The sequence below is a fragment of the Wyeomyia smithii genome, chromosome 2, assembly GCF_029784165.1.
Source record: "Wyeomyia smithii strain HCP4-BCI-WySm-NY-G18 chromosome 2, ASM2978416v1, whole genome shotgun sequence".
In the NCBI taxonomy this organism is placed as follows: Eukaryota; Metazoa; Arthropoda; class Insecta; order Diptera; family Culicidae; genus Wyeomyia; species Wyeomyia smithii.
In genome coordinates, this window is record NC_073695.1 from 171,677,451 (window position 1) to 171,702,942 (window position 25,492).

Genomic DNA, 25,492 nt, shown 5'->3' on the forward strand with positions numbered 1-25,492 from the left:
ACCTACAAGACCGCCACACCGATTAAACAAATCGTTATGGCTCTTCAAATATTTGTAATCATAAATACCTTCCTAAAATAGCATATTTAAATAGCTTTCCAAAATGAGTAGTGTCCCAAAAAATTCAGCAAAAAATGCATCTTTTACCCATAGAAACGTCCATGCAAAGATTCAGCCAAATTAAAAATGGCAATTGAAAAAATAATAGAACTGAGACATTTTTGTGGAACTGCTCTATGTTGAAGAATTTGACACGCAGCTTTACAAAACTGACATCAAAACAGCTTTGACTATTTCTTTAATATACTGAGGTACATTTTATAAAAATTGTGCTCGTTTAGGGGTGAAGAAAAGTATCAATGTGTCGTTGATAAAGTTAAGTGAACATCAAAGAGTTTTTCGAATAAAGGTTCGTAAAATTAGCACTCTTTAGTATTTGTCTACGGCAACGATTACATCCATATATTTATTCATCTGTTCAATATAACTGAATATTTGATTAACTGTCAATATTTTCATAATTCTAGAATAAATATGGCACAAAGGAATACTAATAACTGATAACGAACAATGAGATATTATGCAAGAGATTATTTATATCCATACCTTTCACGCCTTAGGTATTTACTGTCCCAGTAAACGCATAACTGTCCCAAATTTCTTTTGTGATTTCTAAGATTTTGATGTTTAACGTTATAATTTTTAAATGTTTTTTCAAAACAAAGTTCAAAAATTCAGTCGAGAAAGATATTTCGACAGTTTTTCCAAGTAGAATAAACCATAGGAGGGAAATTATATGATGTCCATCTTCGATTACCGTTCACACATTTTCCTTATAATATGGGGCAATTATGGTTTCCTCGGTAGTTTACACGTGGAATAAACTTAACAACACATGATGTTTTAAAATAAAAGCATTTTCTCCTATAGTCTGACAATATATAAAATTGCTTATAATCTATAAATGATTGCAGCTAACTCTAATGCGATCTGTTACAAGAGAGACATTCAATATCGAATTCGCGACTAGTATGATTACATTGTGAATCCTATCGAAGCAATATTCTATAACTTTGGTCACGCAATTACGACTTGCAGCGCAAGTCTGCATGAAATGATTTAAGCCCAGATCTGAAAAGAAAAAAATTGTCAAAACTAATATGAGGTATACAAAACAAAAACTTACTCTTAAAGTGAAATCCCAACTGCCAGTGGACAGAGCGGTACCATCAGGAGATACCTGTAAACAGGATACCTTGTTTTCGTGTCCATATAGTAGACACACACGTTGAGCTTTTAACGTATCCCAAACGTTAACGGTGTAATCATTATAACCAGCAAACAACAGTCGTCCACTTACGGAAAAGTCAACTGAATTTACGCCAAAAATTATACTGTCTTTGCTGAAAACGGCTACTTCTTTGTCGGCACGCATGTCAAACAAACGACACTACAATAGAAAAATATTAGTTTTTGTTTAACACCCGTAAATTAAATAGATCTTACAGTGCTATCATCCGAACCGGTACTGATAGCGTCACCGCTAGGATGAAATTTCACGCTGTTCACATCAGATTGATGGCCTTCGAAAGACTGAACCACATGCCCCGAACGCATATCCCAAATAAAAGCCATCTTATCACAGCTACCGGACACGAAAGTGTTTCCCGTTTCGTTAGGAGCCAAATCTATCGACATTACGTCTCCGGTATGGCCGTGGAAACTCTGTAATAACTGGCCGGACTCGACATCCCACAGTGCACATGTCGAGTCCCCGCTTCCGGTTAAAATTTGCTGATCGGAGTTAGGAAAAATACAGCATGACATATAGCTGGTATGAGTACCGACTGTTTTTTTACGTGACGAGATATCCTCTTCCATCGTGATGGGATATACTGTCACTTTGTTGTCCAGTCCACTAAAATAAATCAGATTTGTTAAAGCAGATGTAATACAGATACAGTACCTATTGCGGGGGATCATTTGAACAACTTACCCGCATGCAACTAGATTACCGGATGGGGCATACGAGCACCCCATAACCCATGTAGTTGGCATTGTAACGGCATGCTCCTTATAGTTGGTAAATGCATCCCAAATGATAAGTTTTCCATCTTGCGATGACGATACGATGTGTCGCTTGTCGGGAGACCAGTCCGAGCAGAGAACTTTGGCCTGATGTCCCTTCAACACGCGACGTGGTTTGATATTCAAATACGTAATCATTTCCAGACGCTCCGCTACAGATGACACTAAGGAATGAATTTCAAAAATATAAAATTAGACGAAAAAGATTATTTAGTTTTCACTTACATGTAACATCATTCAGCTTTTGCCTTTCCTCTTCTAATTTTGCCTTAAGTGCTTCTGCTTCCTTCACTAAAGTTGCTACCTTATCGGTAGTATTATTCGTAAGAACTTCAGTCATATTTTTCACGGTTATTTTTGCAGTTATATGATGACGATTGCGATTAAAGATTTTTATTTCACAATAAGTCGATGGACAAACCCAAAAATTCGATCGGAAGAAAACTTTTAATATTTTGACATTACGCTGCACACGACTTTCGTAAAAAATAATCACAAGTTCACAACACGGAAAACAAAATCTACCCAACCGGAGGGTACAAACTACCTGAAATGATGTAAACCTCATACAACTCATGTGTTGGGTAGTTTTGCAATGCGAACGCTGAGTCATTTCAACCTAATTGATTTTACACATGCTTTTACTCAATGAGGGTGTTTTGACGAAAATTCAACATTGAGTAGTTTGAACCCAATATTGGATGAAAAATCAAACTGGTTTAAAAATTCATAACACGCGTGATGAAATTAATTTCGCGGAAGTGGCAGAGATTTCTCTGATATTGGTAGTTTTGGTTTTAAGTTGGTGATTTTAAGTGACGAACGTGCTTCTGTTCTTCTGTTTTTAAATAATAACCGTCAATTGAAAAGAAGATTAATATTGGATTGTGAGAATGGAGCTAGAAACGGAGGCGCTTAAAGGGGAAATTAATGATGCCAGTTACCCAAAATTAGAAGGTACTTGAGAAAGTTTTGAGATAGATTTTATAGATTCTTTTTCAATTATCCGCATTTTTACCTAATATTAATTCAATCGAATGAAATTAACTGAAATCTACCCAAAGCATAGTTTAGAAGATTGAACTAAACGTTGGGCATTTTTGACGTATTATTACTCTTAAAGCTATATACCTGCTATTGAATCAATCCGCAACTACTCAAAATTGGCTTCCTGCACGGAACGACCCGTTGAGTTAAATCGACATGAAAATGGGTACTTTTCGTTTTCCGTGAACATTTAACGACAATGTTGCCAGTGTCAGGATTTTTAAAAGATTATCGTAAGGTAAGAGCATGTTCTGTATTGCTGTTATAAGAAGAAGCTATTTTAAAACCAGGTCACAGATATGCAGACAAGTATCGGATTGCGTTGAACGTAGCCCGAAAAAAAATTTACGATGTATTCTGCGGTGAGAGCAGTAAACGGACAATATTTTTTATTGAAACCCTAAAAAACATGGTATTTTTACTGTAAGCTCGCAAACAATTTTCGTCGTTACCATGTTTTAACAACGTTTTTCGTTGTTGCATCTACCACCGACAATATTTTTACCATGGAAAACATTGTCAGTGACTTCTAAATGTATGGGAAAAATTCCTGAAAAAAATGCTGTATATACATAACAACCCCCCTTTTTCATTGTAAATATGACAAAAACAATGCTTTTCATTGTCCTGGACAATGATAATTAATGTAAAATTGATGTATTTGCAATGAAAAACGTAGTTAAATTATGGCAGCGGTTCTCAACCTGGGGTACGCGTTGGTTGCAGGAATAACTCTTCACTCTCACATTAGAAAGAGATAGCATGCTGTCATCCCCTTGGGTTTGATAATTTAAGCCACGTATTTCCTGAGTCTATATTAGAGATGGTCGGGTTCAGGTTTGAAAATTTTTGAAGGTGTCGGGTTCGGGCTTGGTGGAAAAAAATTATCGGGCTCATGTTTGAAAATGTCGGGTTTAGGTCTGAAACCCCGAATTGCATGCAACATTAAAAATGAAATTAAAATCAATTAAAAAGGAAACAAATCAAGGCAAAGTTGGAGAGAAAATATCGGGCAAACCGGAAAAGCGCTCTAAAGGAGATCTTAGCCAAGGATCCCGAATTGGCCTCATCTCTCAATGTAAAGTACAGTTTACAGTTCCAAGCGAAATGAAAAATTTGACAATAAGTGAAAAAGCGTCAATTTTCGCTTGCGAAATCTGTCGTGAAAACCCGTTTGTGGAACACGCAGGTATTTCACCAGCCCACAATTTACAGTTCAAGTGAAGCGAAATTCCGAGCGAAGTGAAAATTGGCTGTAACTGACAAAATAGAAACGCACGCAAGTTTTCGCTTGCTACTGCTTTTTTCACTAGCGTTTGCATGCGTGAAAAAATTAACCCAAGCGAAAAAGATGAGATCCACAACCTTCGATTTCGCTGGATCGAATTTGTTTATAATTCCAACGAAGTGAAATTTTTGCAGGTTGCATTTTTCACGAGCGTGAAAAAAAAGAACATTTTGTATGAGATTTTCACTTCGCTTGGAGCTCTAAATAGGGCTTAATTGAAAAATTGAATCTAATGTACCTATAGAAAACTGGGATTTGAATGTTTTAGATCCGTCAACAACCTGGTAAACCTCGAATAGAGCTCGACCAACCGGAAGTCTTGTCTACCATCGTCCAAATCGCCATAGCTGGAGGAGCGGCGCTCTGAAAAAATCCCCACTTGTAAGACACTCGATGAGCTACACGATGAACTGGATATACAGGGTTTTAAACTATCCAGAAGTGCAACATACCTTCGCTTGTTACCACACGATGCTCGCAATTCCGAGGGGAAACGACATGTGAAAACGATACCGGTGAGATTGTGCAAGCCAGAAAATTCACAGCATAAAATTCACGAAGACGGAAAGTTCTGCACTGCAACCATTAGGTAACTTTTCGATATACATTTAAAGATTTGATTCGTGACGATAATCAGTTAAACTTCTATTGAACTTGTGATAGGCAATCACAATTCCAAAGACTCGAGATAAGTGATTTCAGATATAAGAACACCTATACAAGATTCCACTTAATAATTTGCGTTTACACTGAATTCATGAGAATAAATTTGTTTTGAAAGTTTAAGACATTTCTAATCTTAAGTTCTAAATAAAAAATTATTCGTTTTCATAAGTTTTGTGTAAATGCAACAGTCACATTTTCATAGTAACATAGTTCATAGCTCCGTTTCTGATGAGCGTCGAGTACAACATCACCTTGCCAGACCACGACTGGGTTGTCGCTGCAAGGCATAAGCTGATACCGAGTGTTTATGCTGGAATTCTGATTGCAAATGACAAGATTGATGGAAATCCTGCGGCTGTGTCATACTCCGGGCCAACGTTCGTTGCAATCCGGTCGGGAAAGCATTCGACATCAAACGTTTCAACATACGCACATGATTTCGATATACTGCTTGATACGCCTGAATTGATGTGATTTTAAAAAGTAAATCATAATTTTCATTAGTTTTCTTTAAAATTTAAAAATATCAAATATTTTAGATAACGGTGATGTTAAACCTGTTATTATTTTATCAGTCGATGGCGGGCCAGACGAAAATCCCTGTTGTACAAAAGTAATACACCACGCAATCCAGCATTTCCAGCGGTACAACCTTGATGCTTTCTACATTTTTACAAATGCACCTGGTCGAAGCGCTTATAACAGCGTAGAAAGAAGAATGGCCCCACTGAGCCGCGAGCTTTCAGGGGTGGTTCTGCCTCACGAGCATTTCGGAAGCCATCTTGATGCACATGGTAGAACAATCGATTAGGATTTGGAGATCGAAAACTTCAAATTTGCAGGAGAGGTATTGGCCGAAATATGGAGTGAATTGACAATCGACAATTATCCTGTGCTTGCTGAATATTTCGGAACAGGATCCGAAAAATCGGGTGAAGCACCATATTTAGAATGGTACGCCTCACACGTGAGAGAAAGCCAATACTTTCTCCAGGTAAGCGAGCATTAATGTTTTATTATAGTTTACAAATCATAGAAACTTTATAAAAAATAATAGATTGTGAAATGCAATGATGTTGCCTGCTGTGGATTGCTTCGTAGTGATTTAAAAAACTTATTGCCGGACGGATTTTTTCCAGCACCATTCCCAATGTGCCGAACACCCACTGGACTAATCATTCCGGAACCAGAGGAGGTGTGTGATGAAGACACCTTTCCTCCTTTTTTACTACGGAACGCGATAAACATGAAACCAAAAGCTGCAGCCTACCCTGATCCTCCCCCATACGATCTCTACTGCCCATCGATTATTAATCAGTTGACGGGTATGAATGATTGCTTCATTTTCGTTTAAAAAAAATATATATATCTGTAAATTCAACAAATCTAAAAAATTTTTATCTCCCCTCAGGACGACTTTGTGCGGAATGTGGGTTGTATTTCGCATCGAAATCGAATGCAGCTCGTCACAAGAAAGAAAACCACGGTGTTCGTCTCTCTAAAAAAACTCGTCCCTCGAAGATTCTAAGAACGACAATAGATGAAATTTTATGTTGTGTTGATGTCAACGGTCAGACTGACAGTCTTATGGCTGGACAAAGATACTGTGGAAGACATTGAATTGGCGAAAGAAAGCGATGTTGATCCCGTCTTTCCTGTGGTCGGGGATATTTCACACTGGGTACGATCACCATGGACAGAAGATTTAGTACTGTCAAACGTTCTTTAATTTGTCTTCTATTTTGTGTTTTTTTTATTATTTTTAGAATAGTGATAATATAAACACGGTGACAAAAAAGTCCGGTCACACTTTTTTGGGGTCGCCTGTAGCCTACACGTTGCATCTCTCTGGTGACATCTATATGTCAAATGAAAGGGTTAACTTTGCTGCCCAAAGTGGCAGAGTTTCGTTACTGTGCAGTTTGTTTACATTAAGTTTTGAGCCAAGGCAGAGTTAAGAGCAGCTGTTATCGCTTGATATGTGAAAGGGCACAAACCCGGACACATATTCAAACACCTAAAACCGCTCGGAATCAACCGGAAATTCGTGTACCGGACCATAAATCGGTACATAGAGACCACCGAGGCACCGAGGACAAGGCACGATCTGGACGACCAAGGTCTGTGAGAACTCCAAGGCTGAAAAAGATTATACGAGACAGGATTCGCCGGAATCCCGCCTAATCTGCACGGAAGTTGGCCAGGAACCTTAAAATGAACCGAAAATCAATCCGCCTGCTTCTGCGCAAGGATTTAAAATTTACACCGTACAAAAAACAGGTGGTTCATGGGGTTACCAAAGCTACAAAGGACAAGAGGTACCAACGGTCGCGGGAGTTGCTCGGTTGGCGCGCAGATGACGAGATTATTTTTTCGGACGAGAAGCTGTTCGTTTTGGAGCAAACAGTCAATCGCCAAAATGATCGAGTTTGGAATGTGAGCCTCCAGCAAGCTCCTGCGGACAAGCTGAACGTTTCTCGGTTCCAAAATAAGACGTCAGTGATGATTTGGGGAGCCATTTGCAAGAGAGGTAAACTGCCTCTTATGTTTATCGATAAAGGGGTCAAAATCAACGCAGCGTACTACCTGGACACGGTTTTGAATAAAAATGTTCTGCCTCAAGCTGAACTATTGTTTGAAGACGATTAATACTGCTTCCAGCAAGATGGCGCCCCATCCCACACCGCAAAGGTTGTTCAGGCGTGGTGTGAGGAAAACTTGACCGATTTCATTTCGAAGAATGAATGGCCTCCGTCGTCTTCGGATCTGAATCCACTGGATTATTTCGTGTGGGGCTACATGATGTTGAAGCTGAACGACAATAAAACAACAAATTTCGAACAATTCAAGCGAGTTATCACGAAAAACTGGGACGAGATGCCGATGGAGCACGTGCGCGCCGCTTGCGACGACTTTCCGAGACATCTGAAGCTGGTTCGATCAGAGAAAGGTGGTGTAATTCCGAGATATCGTCTGTGAAGTATCTTCATGAGTTACTGAATAAAGCTAAGAAAGCCAGATTCAGATTTTCTTCTTTTTCTTTGAAATATTGAGAATTTCCTGTGTGACCGGACTTATTTGTCACCCTGTATTTATTAAACTAAAGTTAATGTTTATGTTCTCATACGCTAAATAAACATCAGCAACGAACGTTCTTCCATTTTAATGCTTCTTCGAAAAAAATTGTCCACGTGGACAAATTGACGGGGGGGAAGGGGTGGGGTTTTCGGTCAATGTCCACGAGTGGGAGGGGGGGGTTCTAAAATGACGACTTTTCTGTCCACGTGGTATGTGGACGGCCCCTCACGAATTCACCAAAAAATAAATCGCTGCTCTTACCAGTTCTAAAAACAAGCGATTATATTCTAATCTTCACTACTAATAGGCACGCGTTGAGAATGCAAGCAATTGTTTATTATAGACACTATATATAGACCTGCGGACTGAATCGCAGCGAGCCAAAACAACTGTCAAACGAGCGAGCCAAAATGAACATAATGAAAAATGTGTGTCAAACAAATAACAACAATATAGAAATCCGAGAAAACCAGCGTTGCTAGGGTTGCTGCCTTCCACTCCGCAGGTCTATATATATATATATAGTGTTTATATTGTTTATGTGTTAAAAGAGCTTCTTGAAGATTGCTGAATGCCTCAGATACAGATCAGATTTCAACAGCTCCCGCTACACAGGTTTGTGCGTTGTTTTAATGTATTTTTAGTCTACATTTTTATGCAAAAAAAATTGGTCTTTCAAGAAAAAAATGCTACGTCGATTTAATTCAACCCTTCCCCTCTATTGTCACAAACCGATCTTAACCACCCCCAAATTTTTGAAAGTGTCGGGTTTGATAATTTAAGCTACGTATTTCCTGAGTCTATATTAGAGATGGTCGGGTTCGGGTTTGAAAATTTTTGCAAGTGTCGGGTTCGGGTTTGAAAATTTTTGAAGGTATCGGATACGGGTCGGGTCCGGGTTTGGTGGAAAAAAATATCGGGTTCGGGTTTGAAAATGTCGGGTTTAGGCCTGAAACCCCGAATTGCATGCAACATTTAAAATCACTAACATTTCAATACCATTCGATGGTCAAAGCTTCAAGGCAGCCTCAAATTGGTACAAAAAATCGACCCCCAAACAAAATCTCGGGTTCGGGTCGGGCTCGGGTTTCACAAAAATAAAATTTTTAGGTTCGGTTAGGGTTCGGGTTTGTTCGCAAAAAAAAGTTTCGGGTTCGGGTCGGGTACGGGTTTGAAAAAAGCCAAACCCGACCATCTCTAGTCTATATGACCCGGGTTAAATGCGCAAGATCTTGAATGGGAGAAATGCGCAAGATCTTGCATTTAAATCAGCATAGAGATAATAAATATTCAATTTTTCCTGAAACAAAAATGATACTTCCAAACGTCCAAAAACTGATAGAAAAGATAAAATTACACTCATTTAGAAGTAATATCAAGCAGCGCACAGAGGAGTACCTAGAACGAAAAGCTGGCCAAAATAAGAAAGAAATTTTTTAAGCGTTCTGGTGCCACTATATTTTTTTCAGCATCTTAAATAAATGCTTCACAAGATGCCATCACTCGATCAACATTATACGGTGTTTACATAGGCTGGAAGCGCTGTAAACATTGACAAATTTTCAAACATTTTTTTGGGAATCGAACCATTGATAGTAACAACTTATGCCAGGCGTCAACAAAATGACAATTGATCAATATTTTGAAGCAAATGAGTTCTTTATGTTCAATGCTAATAAACCGGTTGATAGAAATTTCGAAATTAAAAATTATAACTACTCTTTAGAGGTTTTGGAAATGAGTGATTTTTATGAATATCTGAGCATTTTCAATACTGAAAAAGTTATCAAATCTCGCGGAATCCGATCATATAATCTTCGGGGGAATGGAAGTTCATATCATCACGAACACATCCTTGCTAATAGCTCATCCGGTAACGTCCGGATTGACATTTGCGACCCGTTTGAAAAATGTTGTTTTTGATGAATTTTGACGTTAAGTGTTGGCGCTCGATGCACAGAATTAATAATCCGGGTAAATAACACTCCGGCTTTTTCCAACTTACGCAGGCAGCATATAATCGGTAAGCATCAAATTGAAAATTCGAAATGAAAATATTTTGCCACATCATTTTTCTGATAAATTCTTCGATTTGCACGAGCGTATTACTTCATCTGTTACTAACACTAATGGAGATACATTAGGCTATGTAACTGTAAACACTAAGTTGTGTGTGTGATATTTGGAGTTACTCGTTGATACAATACTCGAACCAGCTATAAAAGGTCAATGTGTTTTTACCATTGTAGAAAACAAGTCTTTAACTGAGCTTTGAGTTAGCTTCTTACAGTTTACAAACAAATTACTAGTTCCATTACATAAGTTCCGAACAACTGCCTGTTTAGACATGAGTACTGTTGAACGTAAGTTTAATCAAGTCAGTCATTTGTATATTATTAAGTGCAATTTTCAGCAAGTTTATCATTGTATTACTGTGTTTGTTCTGAATGAACCTAAATGTCAATATACTGAGAATCTAAGATCATAGGTTTCATTCGCTTACATTTTTTACACCTTCGTTTCTAGATTATAGTGAAGGCCATAAATCATGGTTATCATGGTTATATATTAAAGTTAAAATTTCAAACAAATTACAAATAAATGGTACCAAATAACTGTGGAAACTGATGTACAAATTTTTCAATAAGCATGTTTTTAACTGCGAAGTAAAAATGCCGGTCGTGTTAATCACATAAATTATATATGTATGTATGTTAGTTTTTTGTCTTTCCTAAGCTTTATAATTCACGGAAAATCGTTGTATATGCGCTCTATCTCTACTCTGTAAAAGAAAAAAAATAAATTTATTAATATCAAATTCCAAAACCGTAAAACTTGTTTCTTTTGGTCCTAAAAGGGTTAATCGAACTTATTTTGCATCTGATCATTCTGAAATCATTTATTTCCACTTTTCACTCAAATATTACCCAAAACATTGCTAAATAGCAGCGAAAATAATTTTGGCCAGGTTTTCACTCGAATTACCCCTCTGTGCAGCGACCAAAAAAAAAACATGATTGGAGAAAAAAAAACAGCGATGGTGATATAACAAGATCGAAGAAAACTCGAATTTTCTCAGAACGACCGGCTTAGCGGAAAATAGTGCGTATGAGCGAACGTTTGTCTACTAGTGGGTCACTATTCCTGAAAATATTATTTTTGGTAATTTCCTTATAGTGGAGTAGTAGTCGTATAAGTAACGTACACACGCATATAAGGCAAATTATTGAAAAAGTCGAATTTCCCCAGAACGGCCGGCCAAGCAAATTGAGAGTATGAGCGAATGTTTGTCTACTAGTGGGTCACCGTTCCTGAAAATATCGTGTTTAGAAATTTCCTTCGCTCGATTTTGACCCAGTTTTTAATAAAAGGCAGAGGCTTATACAAATAGGTCTTTATTGATTGAAGACTAAAGTGGAAGTGATGACAAAAATTGAAGCTCCAACTATGTTTATAACAAGTGTTGCAACAGCGATCATTGGGTTGCTACAGCAGTCGGTTGCTATCTAACACCCCCGCTCAACCGAATAATCCTATCTTCGATCGTAGTGCTTAGAAAGGTCCTCTTGATAACCCTTTGGTGAAGATATCAGCGGCTTGCCCGGTTGTTGGTACGTAAAGAACTTTGAAAGATCCGTCCTGTATCTTTTCACGAAGGAAGTTATAGCAAATGTCCACATGCTTCATTCGTTTTTGATCACGGGGCTCCTCAGCGATGCGAATGCAGGATTGATTATCCTCATACAGTGGTACCGGATGGTCCACTGTTGAAGACAATGCTACAGTGTTTTGCTTCCTGGTCTTCCACGAAACGGTTCCACCATACACTTGAAATATGTTGCCTGATATGGATCGGCGGTCTTCCACGTTGTTGCCCCAGTCAGCGTCAGCGTAACCAAGCAAAGGTGTAATCCCATCATGTTTCCGGAATACCAAACTGTAGTTGATGGTGCCCTTCAAATACCGGAGGATTCTTTTTGGATGGCTCCAGTGAATATCCGTCGGTGCAGATTGAAATCTGCTGAAGAAGTTTACAGCTGCGCTGATGTCTGGCCTCGACGATAATGCTAGATACGTCAGGCAGCCGATCAGCTCTCGATAAGGTTGTTCTGTAATTGCTCCGTTGCTTCGCTCCAATTTCAGATTTGGATCCAATGGAGTTGACACCGGGTTACACTCCATCATTCCAAAACGTCGCAGAAGATCCGAAACATATTTCGGTTGGCTGATCTTCATTGTTCCTTGGCATCGATCCCGTTCAACTTTAAGACCCAGGAAATGCTTGAGTTCTCCCATGTCCGTCATGTCGAATCGTTTGCGTAACTTTACCTTGATTTCCGTTAACAGGTCGTGATGGCTAGAGACCAGGATGATATCGTCCACATAGAGCAACAGATAAACGACAACGGTTCCGATTCGTTTCCAGTAAAGACAGCTATCCAGATTGGATCGTTTGAAGCCAAGTGCCAGTACAAAAGAGTTGAACTCCCCGTTCCAGCTTCGTGGGGCTTGCTTCAAGCCATACAGTGATTTCTTGAGGCGGCAGACAAGATTTGGGTCACTCCGTTCAAATCCCTCAGGTTGTCGCATGTAGATTTCTTCCTTCAATATGCCATTCAGGAAGGCGGTCTTCACATCCATCTGATGGACATGAAACTTCTCTTGATTTGCGACAGCCAACAGCACTCGTACCGTGGTTATCTTAGCCACCGGCGCGTATGTCTCATCGTAGTCAAATTCATAGCGTTGTGAGTAACCCTTTGCTACCAGCCGAGCCTTGTACCGGTCAATGTTGCCAACCTCATCGCGCTTAATTTTGAAGACCCACTTGCAGTCCACAAGGTTCTTCCCTGCTGGTTTCGGAACAAGCTCCCAGGTTTCATTTTTGTGCAGCGACTCCAGCTCACTGCCAATCGCATCTTTCCAGTGGGGACAGTCGCTCCTCTTCTTTAGTCCATTGATTGTGGATGGAAGATTTTCCACGAATGCCTCTGCGTTCAATGCATACGCCATCACTTTGTCATTGTTTAAACCTACAAAACATTCAGCGGCAGAAGTGGCTCCAAATCCAGTAATAAAATCAAAGAACTTACCGGGGACTCTGCGCTCCCGTTCGCTTTGCCTCGTGGACACTTCTGCTGGACAGTTGTCCTGTTCTGATTGCGAATGGAGCGCTCCGGTAGGTTCCTCCTCATTACTTTCAGACAAATCGGTGTCGTCGTCATCAGTGAATTCGTATTCCACCTGCGGTTCTTGTGGTCCTGCTGCCGGTTCCATGCAAGGTTCTGTTGGACATTCAGCCACCAAACGGATTTCCTCTTTCTCATTTTCCGGTTCCAACATTACCGGTTCAACAGGGTTCACGATCAACTGCACACTTTTTTGTTCGTCAAATACAACATCGCGTGATGTGAACAGCATCTTCCTTTTGGCATTCCAAACTCGATAGCCATTTGTTGTATACCCGATCATCACATTTTTCTCGGACTTCGGGTCTAGTTTGCTACGTTTCACATTCGGAATCCACGTGTAGGCGATCGATCCAAAAACTCGTAATTTGTCGATGTTTGGCTTTCTACCATACCACATCTCAAACGGAGTCTTCTTTTCACCAAGGGCTGATGTAGGACTTCGATTTAACAAATATGCAGCTGTAACCACCGACTCACCCCACAAAATCTTGAGGAGACTAGCATCTTCCAACATTGACCGGAACTTGTCCAGAAATGTCCGGTTCATTCTCGCTGCGACTCCGTTCTGCTATGGACTGTATGGTACAGTTGCTTCCATTTGTATTCCTTTAGTGCGGCAAAATTTCCGGAATGATCCGCCATTGTCGCACCTGAGCCTGGCGATTTTCGTCCCGAAGAATGCAGTGACCTGCGCACGATACTGCTTGAACTTTTCCTCGACTTCATCCTTTGACTTCAGGAGGTATACTACTGTGAAGTGGCTATAGTCATCAATAAAAGTGACATAATAACGCTTCCTATCCCACGTTGTTGGTGTGATTGGCCCGCACACATCGGAATGAACCAATTCCAATGGCCGGGATGAACGTTTCTCTTTTATCTCGTCGAACGGTTGCCTTGTTTGCTTACCAGCCAGGCACACCTCGCAGATGCACCTATCAGGCCAATCATGGATCTTCGCTGTTGTGTTCACCATTCCGTGTTTCCAGAGGTTTCTCTTGTTTGCCTCTCCCAAATGACCAAATCGTCGATGCCACAATTCGAAACTGTCCTGCTTTAACATCATAGCGCTCACTTCTACTGACCGCTCCGCATTTCGGAGGCTGATGTCCAGTGGATACAATTGACCTTTCCTTTGTCCAACGCATATCACTCGATTATCCTTCTCGATAGACACCTTTCCTTTGGCAATTTTTAGCGTCATTCCGTCGTCTTGTAGCCGACGGACCGAAAATAAATTACACTGCAGATCAGGTACATACAGCACCTCCTTGATGACGGACGGATGCTTCTTCCCATCGATTAGCATGTTCACCCGGACCGTTCCGGCTAATTTGGTCACGAGCATCTGGCCCGATTTTGCAACCGCAATGTGAACCGTTCTTGTCAGAGGATGCAGTTCTTCGAAAAAAGATTTTTCCTTCATCATGTGGTCTGTTGCACCCGAATCCAAGAACCACTCAATTCGTTGTCCAGTCATTGCAGCAGCTGTAGAAAAAGCACTGTCACCGTCGCCCGTAGCAGCAACGAAGGCCATCTCGTTTTCGGTCGTCAAATTTGCATTGGATTTTTGCTTTCGGTTGAACTTTCCAGCAGCCTTCTGGTTTCTTTTCCGGCTGTTACCATCATTTTCCGGACAATCCGCACGCTTGTGGCCGTACCTAAGGCAGCCATAGCACTTTATATTAGAATTCTCAACCGCAAAAGCTGACTCGCTAAAATTTTCTTCTCCGCTGCTCGATGGGTTTTGGTGCGCTCGTTTTACTTGTTCGTCCAACAGCCGTTTTTTTACGTACTCCAGCGTCAACTGGTTAGGCTGAATCGTTTCCAGTGCCGTAATTAGTGCTTCGTAGGACTTGGGAAGTGCCAGCAGCAGCTGACATACGACGTCCTCCTCGTCCATTTTTACTTTAGCAGCTCTGAGCTGTCGAAGAACCTTTTCGAACTGCAACAGGAAGTTCTGCACGGACTCACCATCTTTCAACTTCAGTTCTTGGAATCGCTTTCTCATAAACAGCTTGCCGGCGATTCCCACACGTTCGAACGTGTTCTTCAGACCGTCCCAAACGTCTTTCGCCGTGCGCTTGTCCTTGACATACTCCAACTGGTCTTCCGCAATTCGATGGATGAGTAAGTTCTTGCACTTCCGGTCTCTGGCCATGCGCTCCTCGAGTTTCTGCTTTTTCTCCATTTTGACGTCCACAGAGTCATTCGGCAATTCCCTCGCATACTCCTCATCCTCGATGGCTTTCTCCAGACAGTCCAGCAACCCTTTGTCCTCCATCAGCACCTCGATCCGAAACTTCCAATTTCCGAAGTTGTTTCCATTGAACAGCCAAAGTTTTTCTTCGCTCATTTCAAAAGCACTTTTTCGTTTGCTTCAGGTGAAAAAAAAATTGACTAGATCTTCAAACTTCTTTTGAGCTGGGCCTATAACCTAATAAAAAGCAGAGGCTTATACAAATAGGTCTTTATTGATTGAAGACTAAAATGGAAGTGATGAAAAAAATTGAAGCTCCAACTATGTTTATAACAAGTGTTGCAACAGCGATCATTGGTTGCTACAGCAGTCGGTTGCTATCTAACAGTTTTGACCTGGCAGCCCCTCCGAGGCGCAACGAGTTATTTGTCAGTTTTAGCCCACCCCGGCATGGGTTTATTTTGTAAACAACTATCTGACATCTCTTTCTTACTTGCGTCGTGAATCGCAATGTCGTTCCTTGTTAGATTTGCCCTGACGCAGTGGAAGAAAGAAATTTGCTATATGATTTAGGAAGAACGTCCACATTATTCGTGTCAGTGTGGGAAAATAAAGAGAATAAAGCCTATAGTACACGCTTTGTCTAATGGTCAAATATTTGACCTTATGACATGATGGTCAAATTTATTCGACATCATGGTTGTTGTTTGCCCGGGTTTGCCCCATGTTAAAATTGGAGAGTGACAAATAATTATCTATGAGCAAATTTTTATCTGCCAAAAAGTGACAAATATTTGACGCTTGGTCAAAGAGTGTACTACAGGCTTAAGACAAAATAAATGGGATTGCAACACTGGCCAGATCGAGCGCGCTTATCTTTTTTGCCGGTTTTGTTGCGATCAGCTTTTTCGTATACACATTACGATTGTTATTTTCGTTATTTTCAGACCCAAAAAATAGTTGCGGTTTTCTCAGCTTATTTAAGTTCGTGTTAGGTCGACAGTGAGGTACGGAATCAATTAAATTAAATTAAATTGTGTTTATGGTAACAGTATAAATTATGGAAAAAATGGAATCTGAGGCTGCTGTAACGAAGCACGAGAATAAAAACAATTCCGATGCAATGTGGGAAACGTTATTCACAACGCTAACAGACGGTGTACACAAATGCAACTCTAACATGGAAACAATCTTGGATATGATAAAGAATGATCTCACATACGACGATCCTGGATTATTCCCGTCTAGGCTGCTGGTGGAGCAGGAAGAGCGGGACACAGTCAAAGCTTGTAACTATTGGCTTTTGAACCAACTATTACAAATTGCATCACTCGAGGAATATCGAGAGTAAGTGTCTGCTTCAATGTTTCATTGCGAACTCAGGTTCATACTAAGTTTTTCGTTTCAGAATTAGGCAGAGAAATTCGGAACTTCAGCAGACAATTCTTTCGGCATGTTTTTTAAAGCAATATTGGTTTTTTCGCGAAATTGTTGCAAAGTATTTGGAAACCCTAGAGCACTTGAATGGATTTAAAATTAATTCGAACCTTCAGTTGAAAGCATTCCACATGTCATTGAATCATTTAAGTAGGTTTAACTCTCCATGCACATTTATTGCGGTAGAGGTTAAGGATATGGCGATGAAACGAACGCTAACGGAAACCTGCTTGCACGTACTGAGTCAAGTGGTATGTCTTATTGACGATAGGTCTGATAAGATACTCCGCGAACATTGCGCTGAAGTCGTTCTTGAAACACTAAACAACGGTTCACTGGATGAGAAGACATACAGTCTTATGTTTTTTGCTAAATACTTAAAATTAGTAAGTGATGTTTCACGCAATCTTGATCCGCTGGTGGTAGAGGTGTTGACTGTTGTAGAAATGTCCTTAGAACGATCTAATCGATGGCTAGAGAGTCAACTCTTCCGACCCAAGTCGTTACAACAATTCAAAATGGCACTTGTCGATTTTTTCGCTAAACTCAAGGATGCTCTGTTCAGCCATTCGTTTGTGGAGTGCAAAACAAAACTTATAATATGCTCTATTCGAATAGTGAAACATACACTAGCTATCAAGAAAAATGGCGAAAACGAAAATCAAGCATTGTTTGAGCAGATTAGGATGTTCTTGATGGTTCTCATGAAGTCCGGTTGTAGCTCAACAACCGATGGGTACGAGGATATTTTTACGCTTGTTAAACAATTGCCAGATATGCTTGAATTGTTAGAGTCACCTATCACAGACGAGGCTATCCAACTCACAAAAGAAAAAGACATAGTTGTGCTTGCAGAATGTAGCTACTTCTGGAAAAATGCAATGAACATTTTAGATGACAAATATAATGTATCAAACGATGTGCAAAAATTAAGTATCAGGCAGCAGATTGTTCGATTATCCGTAAATGTCAGCCACAATTTTCTGGCATATATGCAGACGTCTAAATTACACAACAAACAACTTCAGATCTACGGAAACGAGCTACCTAAGTTTTTTCATGACATGTTTGAGGACCTTAAAACAGTTAATTTCACTACAGAAATTATTGCTTATATGATGGACATTTGTTTCGATTTCTTACATTTATCTGATTTTAGCTTGTTAGAAGAAACTTTGCAATCACAAATTTGCTCCAGCCTATTCCTACCGTTTTCTCAAGAGCTCAAACTTAATAATATTTCGCTTCCGGCGGAAATATTAGTCCAGTTCAAAAAAACTGTACTGAGCGAAGAGGATTTGCGCGTTTTGAAATCGCGGACTCTAGATCAGCTATGTTCATTAAATTTTGAGCATATTCCTAAATCGTTGGCTTCATTGCTCAAAAAAGCTGTGTGGGAAATTATTACAAATATTGTTGCTTCTAGTAACATAGAACTGAATCAAACTCTGCTTAAATGCTATTCAAGTCTGTTGTTATCATATAAATTCCGCGCAACGAAATTGTTTTCTGAAATACTTCAAAAGACCTTATTCGTACATGAATTGCAGGCGCTTGCAGTGAAGAATATAAAAATTCATTTTTGCCTTGAGGCAGGCAACGTAAAATTGTATCAAATTAAAGGCGAGACAACGGTTTTAAGAAGAAAAATTCGTTGCCTTCAGTGTAAACCAAGTACGGATGAGAATGACATATTCGGTACGCAACAGTCTCCATCGCAGATCAATGTAGCAACGAATGGGCACCAAGGGGCTGTTTTAATAGCACTCCCATCAAACAAAAATGACCAGATTCCATTATCCGAAGACGAGCTAGAGCAATTGTTTCGTTTTGAGGATCATGGGGCTCGTGTAGAAATGGTGAAACTGTTAGCAGTTATGCTGAAACACAACGAACTAGCCATAAACGATCGAATAATGCGGGCTTGGAGCGAACTTATTTCATGTGGGATTGTAGAAGTGTATATTGCCTTTGCAGATGTGTTCACTCCTCTTTCGGAAACAATACAGGTAAGTTTATGATCCTATTGCTGATTATTCCATTGCTGCTAACTCATATCATTTGCCTTCTTGTTTGTTTCTGTAAAGTATATATTTTTATTGTTATGTTTTTGTTAAGTTAGAATTTCTTATCTTAAGTAGCATAGTAGGCACAATATATTAGATTGCTTAAGAAAAAAAAATCTGAACAATAATAACTGAGTGAATTTTTTAATAGAGCGCCAAGCTCGATAACTCGGAGCGTGACAAAATTATTCAAATCTGCTTGGACAAACTACTGCAAGCGGTTAGACGTAGCGTGGAAAAATCCGATTATAATCACCAATCGGTTGTGATGAACATGGTTCTGCGGTTTGCCACAAGCTCGATCATCGGTGAACAGCAATTGGTGCATTGCCTGCGAATGATGTTCTTTTTCCTGATGCTTCGTGAGTCGGAGGTCACTCGTGAATCTACTCTGGTTGTGGAAGAAATGTGCGACAAGCATGGCGTTACCCCGCGTGATATGTTCAACTGGTATCGGCATGATATCGTTAAGCTGATAATGGCCATGTGTGCCACTAACTATTGCTGCTATGGAATTTCGTTGTTAAAGTCATTGGTTCACGTAGGCTTTTGTTTTTTTCTTGGTGTAGTTTTCAACGGTAAAAATTTGCTATTTTATTTTCAGGTTAGTAAAACTTTTCAATTCGCCTCTGGTCCAGTTGAATTTATTACCAAGTACTACAAAATTGTTCTTGCAATGCTTCTTCCGTGGTGTGTTAAGGTACGTTTGGATTGTTTTGAGATTATGCAGATTTGAATTCTTATTATTTTATTTTTTCAGCGACCAAAATGTATAGCTCTGCTACAAGAGCTTTCCGAACTTATTCGAACGGATATAACCGTTCTTTTGTCCAAATCTTTCTCCACAATTTATCCGTATTTGTTTATTAATGAAACACCCGTAATCACTAATCAATGTATAGATTATATAATTACCAATACAGGCAACACATTGGTTCATTTGTTGCAATCAGATATCAAGGCAAGTAACAAATTAGGCATTCCATGTACTAGAAAATAATTTGTAATTCCAATTTGTTCTAATAGAAAACAGTATCGGAAATCTTAATCTTCTATCATCTTAACGCAGAATGTGTTCTACATGCTTTTCGAAGTTTACTTGCGAAAGATGATGGTGAGGAAATCACTACTGCTAAAATGGCTGAATACATTGCCGGCCGATTCCTGGGTGTTATCACTTTTTTCGAAGCGTCACTCATCGATGTGGACAATGAAAAAGCGCTTAAACGAGAAACGTTGCTTAGCTTGGGTGAAATTATTCGCCTGCTCGGTGGCCATCATGTAACGCCATTTCGTTTCAAAATCATAGCGCTGCTAAAAACCACTATGGCTATTGAAAAGCCAAATCTAAAAGACATCTGCGTCGGAGTATGGCGAATTTTTATCTGTACAGTAGATGTTCAACAGTTGGGCCCGTTGCTGAGCACTATTTTCGTTTCTTTAGGGCCGTACATCGAGCAGTTTCCGGAAGATATTAACTACATATTCAATTATCTGGTAGTTCAAAATAATAGTTTGTTGAGCCAACATATTCCGGATTTGTTCTTCCTGGATCAAACTAACGTAAATGACGAGATAAAGAAAGTTGTCTCTGCACAAACTAAAAACGATCGTGTCCGCGATCAATTTTTGATGCGATTTACCGAACTCGGTAAACACGTAACTCATGAAAACCTGGCAGTGCGAATTTATGGATTGAAATATCTGAAACAACTATTTATGGAAAACCGCAACAAGTTAAACGATTTGATGATAGGACAGTTGACATTCAATCCAATGGTGGAAGAATTACTGAACAACTTGATTAAGAGCTGCAGTGACAGTGATATTAATTATCGACTAAGTGCATCGGAGTGTATGGGAGAGCTGGGTGCTTTGGCACCCAGCTATTTACCACCTAATTATGCACCACAGGATAGTTTCGCGCTAGGCATTCATTCAGACGCTTTTGCTTCTATGGCATTGGCTGAACTGTGTCGTGCCTATCAATCTCAGAAAGATACAAAGTTTGTTGATAGTTTTTCATTAGCTATTCAAGATATCCTCGTGGAACGAGGAGTATCGCCTAACGACGGCAGAAAATTAGATGTTTGGCATGCGATACCAGAACGTCTGCGACCTTTAATGGAACCTCTGTTAACTTCTTCCTATACAGGACTTACCCGAACATCCACTCTTGAATGCCATCCGATTTTTGGTAGTCCTAAAGCTCAATCCTATCAAGAATGGGCATTCTTATGGGGATCACAAATGATTGAAAAAATGGAGAAAAGTAAAACTCAAAGTTTGCTAAAATCATTCCAGCCCAGTATACGGTGCGATATGAAGACGATGGCCATGGTTCTACCGTACATTCTATTACATGCAATTCAGGGAAGTACTGAAGATAACCAAAAGCGGATAGTAGAGGAGTTGCAGTTTCTTTTCAACGCTATCGTGAACAACAATCCAGAGATGGACAGTCCCGAACAGCAGATTGGTTACATTCGTGGATTGCGAAGCATGCAGTTTGTTGCTAAAGAACGCAAGTTGCAATGCTCCGATGGTGCTGAAACGACAGACATATCCTACGAATGTGCTAAACTTGGATTTACATTATTGGACTTTTTAGAGAAGTGGAAACGCCAATGGCGAAAGGTTTATCAGCTTGATTCAAGTAAAACGGATTTTCACTACGTGGACACTTTTCTTGGCCAGTTTGATCGGGAAATGTTAGCCAACATAAACTTCAAGTGCAATGAGTTTGCGCGTTCTCTGATATATTTGGAAGAGTTTATCGGTGATGACTCTGATCGATTGCAGCAAAATTTGGGAATGTTGGCTAGAATTTACACACATTTAAACGATCCGGATTCCGTTGAAGGAGTAGTCGGTATGAAAACTTCGGAACCGACTCTATCCGAACAGATACTTTTGCATAACGCTACCGGTCAGCTTAATCAGGCTGCGGCTTGTTACGAGTGTATGCTTCAGGAAGGAGATGTAGCTGCCATTGATATCCATAACATGGTCGAGTGCTACCTAAGATTGGATCAGCCACATACTGCATTGTTACTTTCGGAAAGTTTGTTGAACAAATATTACGACCAGAATGTGCATTCTTTATTACAAGAGATCAAAACTGAGCCACTATACCGTTTGGGTCGGTTCGATGAGCTGGAAGAACTGCTAGAATCACCAGGGCTACAAGAAAGTGACAGCTGGGGTGTAATCTGTGGATCACTCATGGTTAGTTATAAGAAAAATCTACACGATCTGTTTATGGAAAAATTGAAGCAAGCTAGGTTAGCCGTTTTGAAATGCTTGCGAAATGCCGATCTGAAACTTAATGCTTATGAAAAGGGATATGAGCAGGTAGGTTTATTCAGCTAGTAGTGCTTTGTATAACTGGCACTTAAAATCCGTTTTTTCATCGCAGGTTTTAAAGCTTCATATGATTAGTGAATTTGAGAAATGCGAAAATATCCTAGACAGCGTACGGTCCTCTGGTGAACTACATCGTTGTCCTTCGGACGTAAAACAATTAATTGCAGACTTTGAATCTCGCTTAGATCTTCTCCAGCCAAATGCTGCCACTGTTGAACCAATTATAAGTCTACACAGAGTGTTGCTAAATGAAACAAAAGTTTTGATCAATGGCCTATCTGATACTGAAAGCGAAGGCGTGAACGTTACTGAAATCAATGAAACTATTGACGAGCATATCGGTAAATTGTGGATAAAAAGCACGGAGTTGGCTTCGAGAGCAAAAATGTTTGATCAAGCTCATCTGTATATTTTGCATGCAGAGAATTATAAACCCAAAGAGTTGTTTATCAAAAAGGCAAAGTTGTTATGGGAAAGGCGGAAAATGTCCAATGCTTTTCAAGTGCTAGATCGAGGACTTGTAGATATTTTGCAAAAAGCCAAAGTTGATCAAGTTAAAAAATTATCACCAGAAGATAGGACTATCTATGCCGAAGGTAAACTTATGATAGCTATTTACAATGCCGAGGCTTCTAACGTTTCAGCAAGCGTAAACCAACGATGCTTTAAGGATGCAGTTGTAGCTTATCCTGAATCGGAGAAAAGTATGGTTCACCTGGCACAATACTTAGACAAGCTGTATGTAAACTTTTCTACTACTGATCAAGATACTGCCAAAGGTTGGGAGCTGTTACAGGAAATAATGACTTATTATGGAAAATCGATGATGTTTGGTTCGACCTATATTTATCAGTCAATGCCGAGAGTTTTGAGTATTTGGCTTGATTGTACTTCCCGTGGGATTAATAACGATTCACATCATAAAATTTGTGCTAATATGAACAAACTTGCTTTAAAATTCAGTGAAGCTTTATCACCGTATTTCTTTTTCACTGCCTTTTCTCAACTGATTAGCCGTGTCGCACATCCTTCCATTGAGGTGTACCAGGTCTTGAAAGCTATAATAGTGAAATTAATTTTACACTATCCTCAGCAAACGCTTTGGATGATGCTCAGTGTGTATAAATCGTCCTATGCAAACCGAGTGAAACGATGTCACGAAATTTTTAACGATAAGAAACTTGAGAAAACTTCTGTACAGAAGCTGATAACCGATTTCAACGCAATGGCTGAGCAATTCATTGAACTGACGAATAAAAATCTTGGCAACATAAAAGATATGAAGTTTAAAGTTTCCGCCGTGGTAAAATCGCTTCCAAAACTCTTCGAAAACAGCAACTTTTCCGATATTATGATGCCGATTCAAAAATGTATGCAACTGGTGTTGGATAGAAATTCTTCAACATTTTCACCATATCCAATGGATCTGGTGTACATCTATGGGATACGAGAAGAGGTAACGACATCGTTTAATTATTAGTAAGATAACAACGGTCGTACCAGTTTACCCAAAAATAATTGCATGAAATGTATAGATTTGATTAAACTTAATATAACACGACTTGTTTTGTTTATACTCAGCTTCATAATTGGTCCCATTAAAAACATGTTCTCTCTACAGGCAGTCATACTACCTTCACTACAAAAACCCCGTAAAATATCTCTAATCGGCCACGACGGACGGGATTATGTAATGATGATGAAACCGAAGGACGATCTTCGCAAGGATTTTCGTCTAATGGAATTTAATGCCGTAGTTAAACAGTATCTACATCAAGATCCTGATGCCAAACACCGACGTTTGAACATTCGAACATACGCCGTATTGCCACTGAACGAAGAGTGTGGCATTGTGGAATGGGTAGAAAATCTCAGTACTTTCCGAAACATTATCTGCACCTACTACAAACAACGAGGTGAAGGGCTAACAGCCAAGGAGTTACGTAATTACAATTACAAACGTCATGATTCGCTGCAGATTAAAAAAGAAGCTTTTCTGAATGTGCTTCTCCCCCGTCATCCTCCGGTGTTCAGCGAATGGTTTCGGGATCGTTTCTCGAATCCACATAACTGGTTTCAAGCCCGAAGTTCTTACATACGCACTACAGCAGTTATATCAATTGTCGGTTACATTCTTGGACTGGGAGATCGGCACGGTGAAAATATTTTGTTCGATGCTAAAAACGGCGATACGGTTCACGTTGATTTCAATTGTCTGTTCAACAAAGGTGAAACCTTTGAGATTCCCGAGCTGGTGCCATTCCGTCTTACACACAACATGGTAAAGGCTATGGGACCCTTAGGCATCGAAGGCCCATACCGTAGATGCTGTGAAATTACGCTAAGAGTTTTGCAGAATCAAACTCCTACACTTATGTCAGTTCTTAAACCATTTGTCTATGACCCACTGGTGTCGTGGAGCAAAATCACCAAACACGATGGCATGACCGAACGAACGGATCCACAAGCGATGAACAATGTGAAGCACATTGAAGAACGTTTGAAAGGTTATGTTCGAGTTCAAGGCAGCACCTCACATATGCCTCTATCGGTGGAAGGGCAAGTGAATCATTTGATCAGCGAAGCCACCGATTTAGATAGTTTAGCTCAGATGTATATCGGTTGGTCTGGGTATATGTAGTAATATGCGGCCAAGTTCACGTTTCTTTTATAAATATGTTTTATTCATACCAATAAATCTGCTGATTTATATCAACACTAGTAACTACAGTTCGAAATGTCTCCTATGCTTGTTTTTTACTCATAAAAAATACGTTTAAGGCTGACGCAGGAAAATTTTCATATTGTCGCAAAATTTCTGGAGTTTCCATGCGTCAACACGCAGGCAGAAACATTAATGGCGAATTTCTTTTTTCCACCAGCACACCTCTTTTTGACCTGGAAGCAACCTAACTGCTGTCAAAACTCTTTTTTATCCGCTCGATTTTGACCTAGTTTTGAACTGGCGTGTTACCCAATGTGCATTGTAAAATTTGTCAGCTTCAACCTCCCACCACACGTGCTCAGTTCATAAACAATCATCTGTCATCTCTTTCTCACTAGC

The 25,492-nt window shown here is 39.8% G+C and overlaps 2 protein-coding genes across 4 annotated transcripts; one reads left to right on the forward strand and one right to left on the reverse strand.

The window, feature by feature from the left end:
- Positions 1 to 435: 435 nt before the first annotated feature.
- On the reverse strand, positions 436 to 2,573 carry LOC129721235 (guanine nucleotide-binding protein subunit beta-5). Its single transcript, XM_055673558.1, has 5 exons — positions 2,314 to 2,573; positions 1,997 to 2,252; positions 1,507 to 1,918; positions 1,187 to 1,450; positions 436 to 1,131 (listed from the first exon to the last, which is right to left on the reverse strand). Exons 1-5 carry the CDS (start codon positions 2,426 to 2,428, stop codon positions 1,120 to 1,122), a joined length of 1,059 nt encoding a protein of 352 aa, XP_055529533.1. The 5' UTR covers positions 2,429 to 2,573; the 3' UTR covers positions 436 to 1,119.
- Positions 2,574 to 16,079: 13,506 nt separating this feature from the next.
- On the forward strand, positions 16,080 to 25,144 carry LOC129721227 (serine/threonine-protein kinase ATR-like). 3 transcript variants are annotated; one of them, XM_055673543.1, is made up of 9 exons: positions 16,080 to 16,154; positions 16,507 to 16,906; positions 16,968 to 19,005; positions 19,214 to 19,603; positions 19,667 to 19,762; positions 19,823 to 20,023; positions 20,089 to 22,416; positions 22,481 to 23,884; positions 24,050 to 25,144. In XM_055673543.1, the coding sequence occupies exons 2-9, from the start codon at positions 16,620 to 16,622 to the stop codon at positions 25,067 to 25,069; spliced, it is 7,764 nt and encodes a 2,587-aa protein (XP_055529518.1). In that variant the 5' UTR covers positions 16,080 to 16,154; positions 16,507 to 16,619; the 3' UTR covers positions 25,070 to 25,144. The 3 variants fall into 3 exon arrangements, with proteins under 3 accessions (XP_055529518.1, XP_055529517.1, XP_055529516.1); XM_055673542.1 differs by lacking the exon at positions 16,080 to 16,154 and adding an exon at positions 16,347 to 16,446; XM_055673541.1 differs by lacking the exon at positions 16,080 to 16,154 and having other exon boundaries at positions 16,402 to 16,906.
- Positions 25,145 to 25,492: the final 348 nt, after the last annotated feature.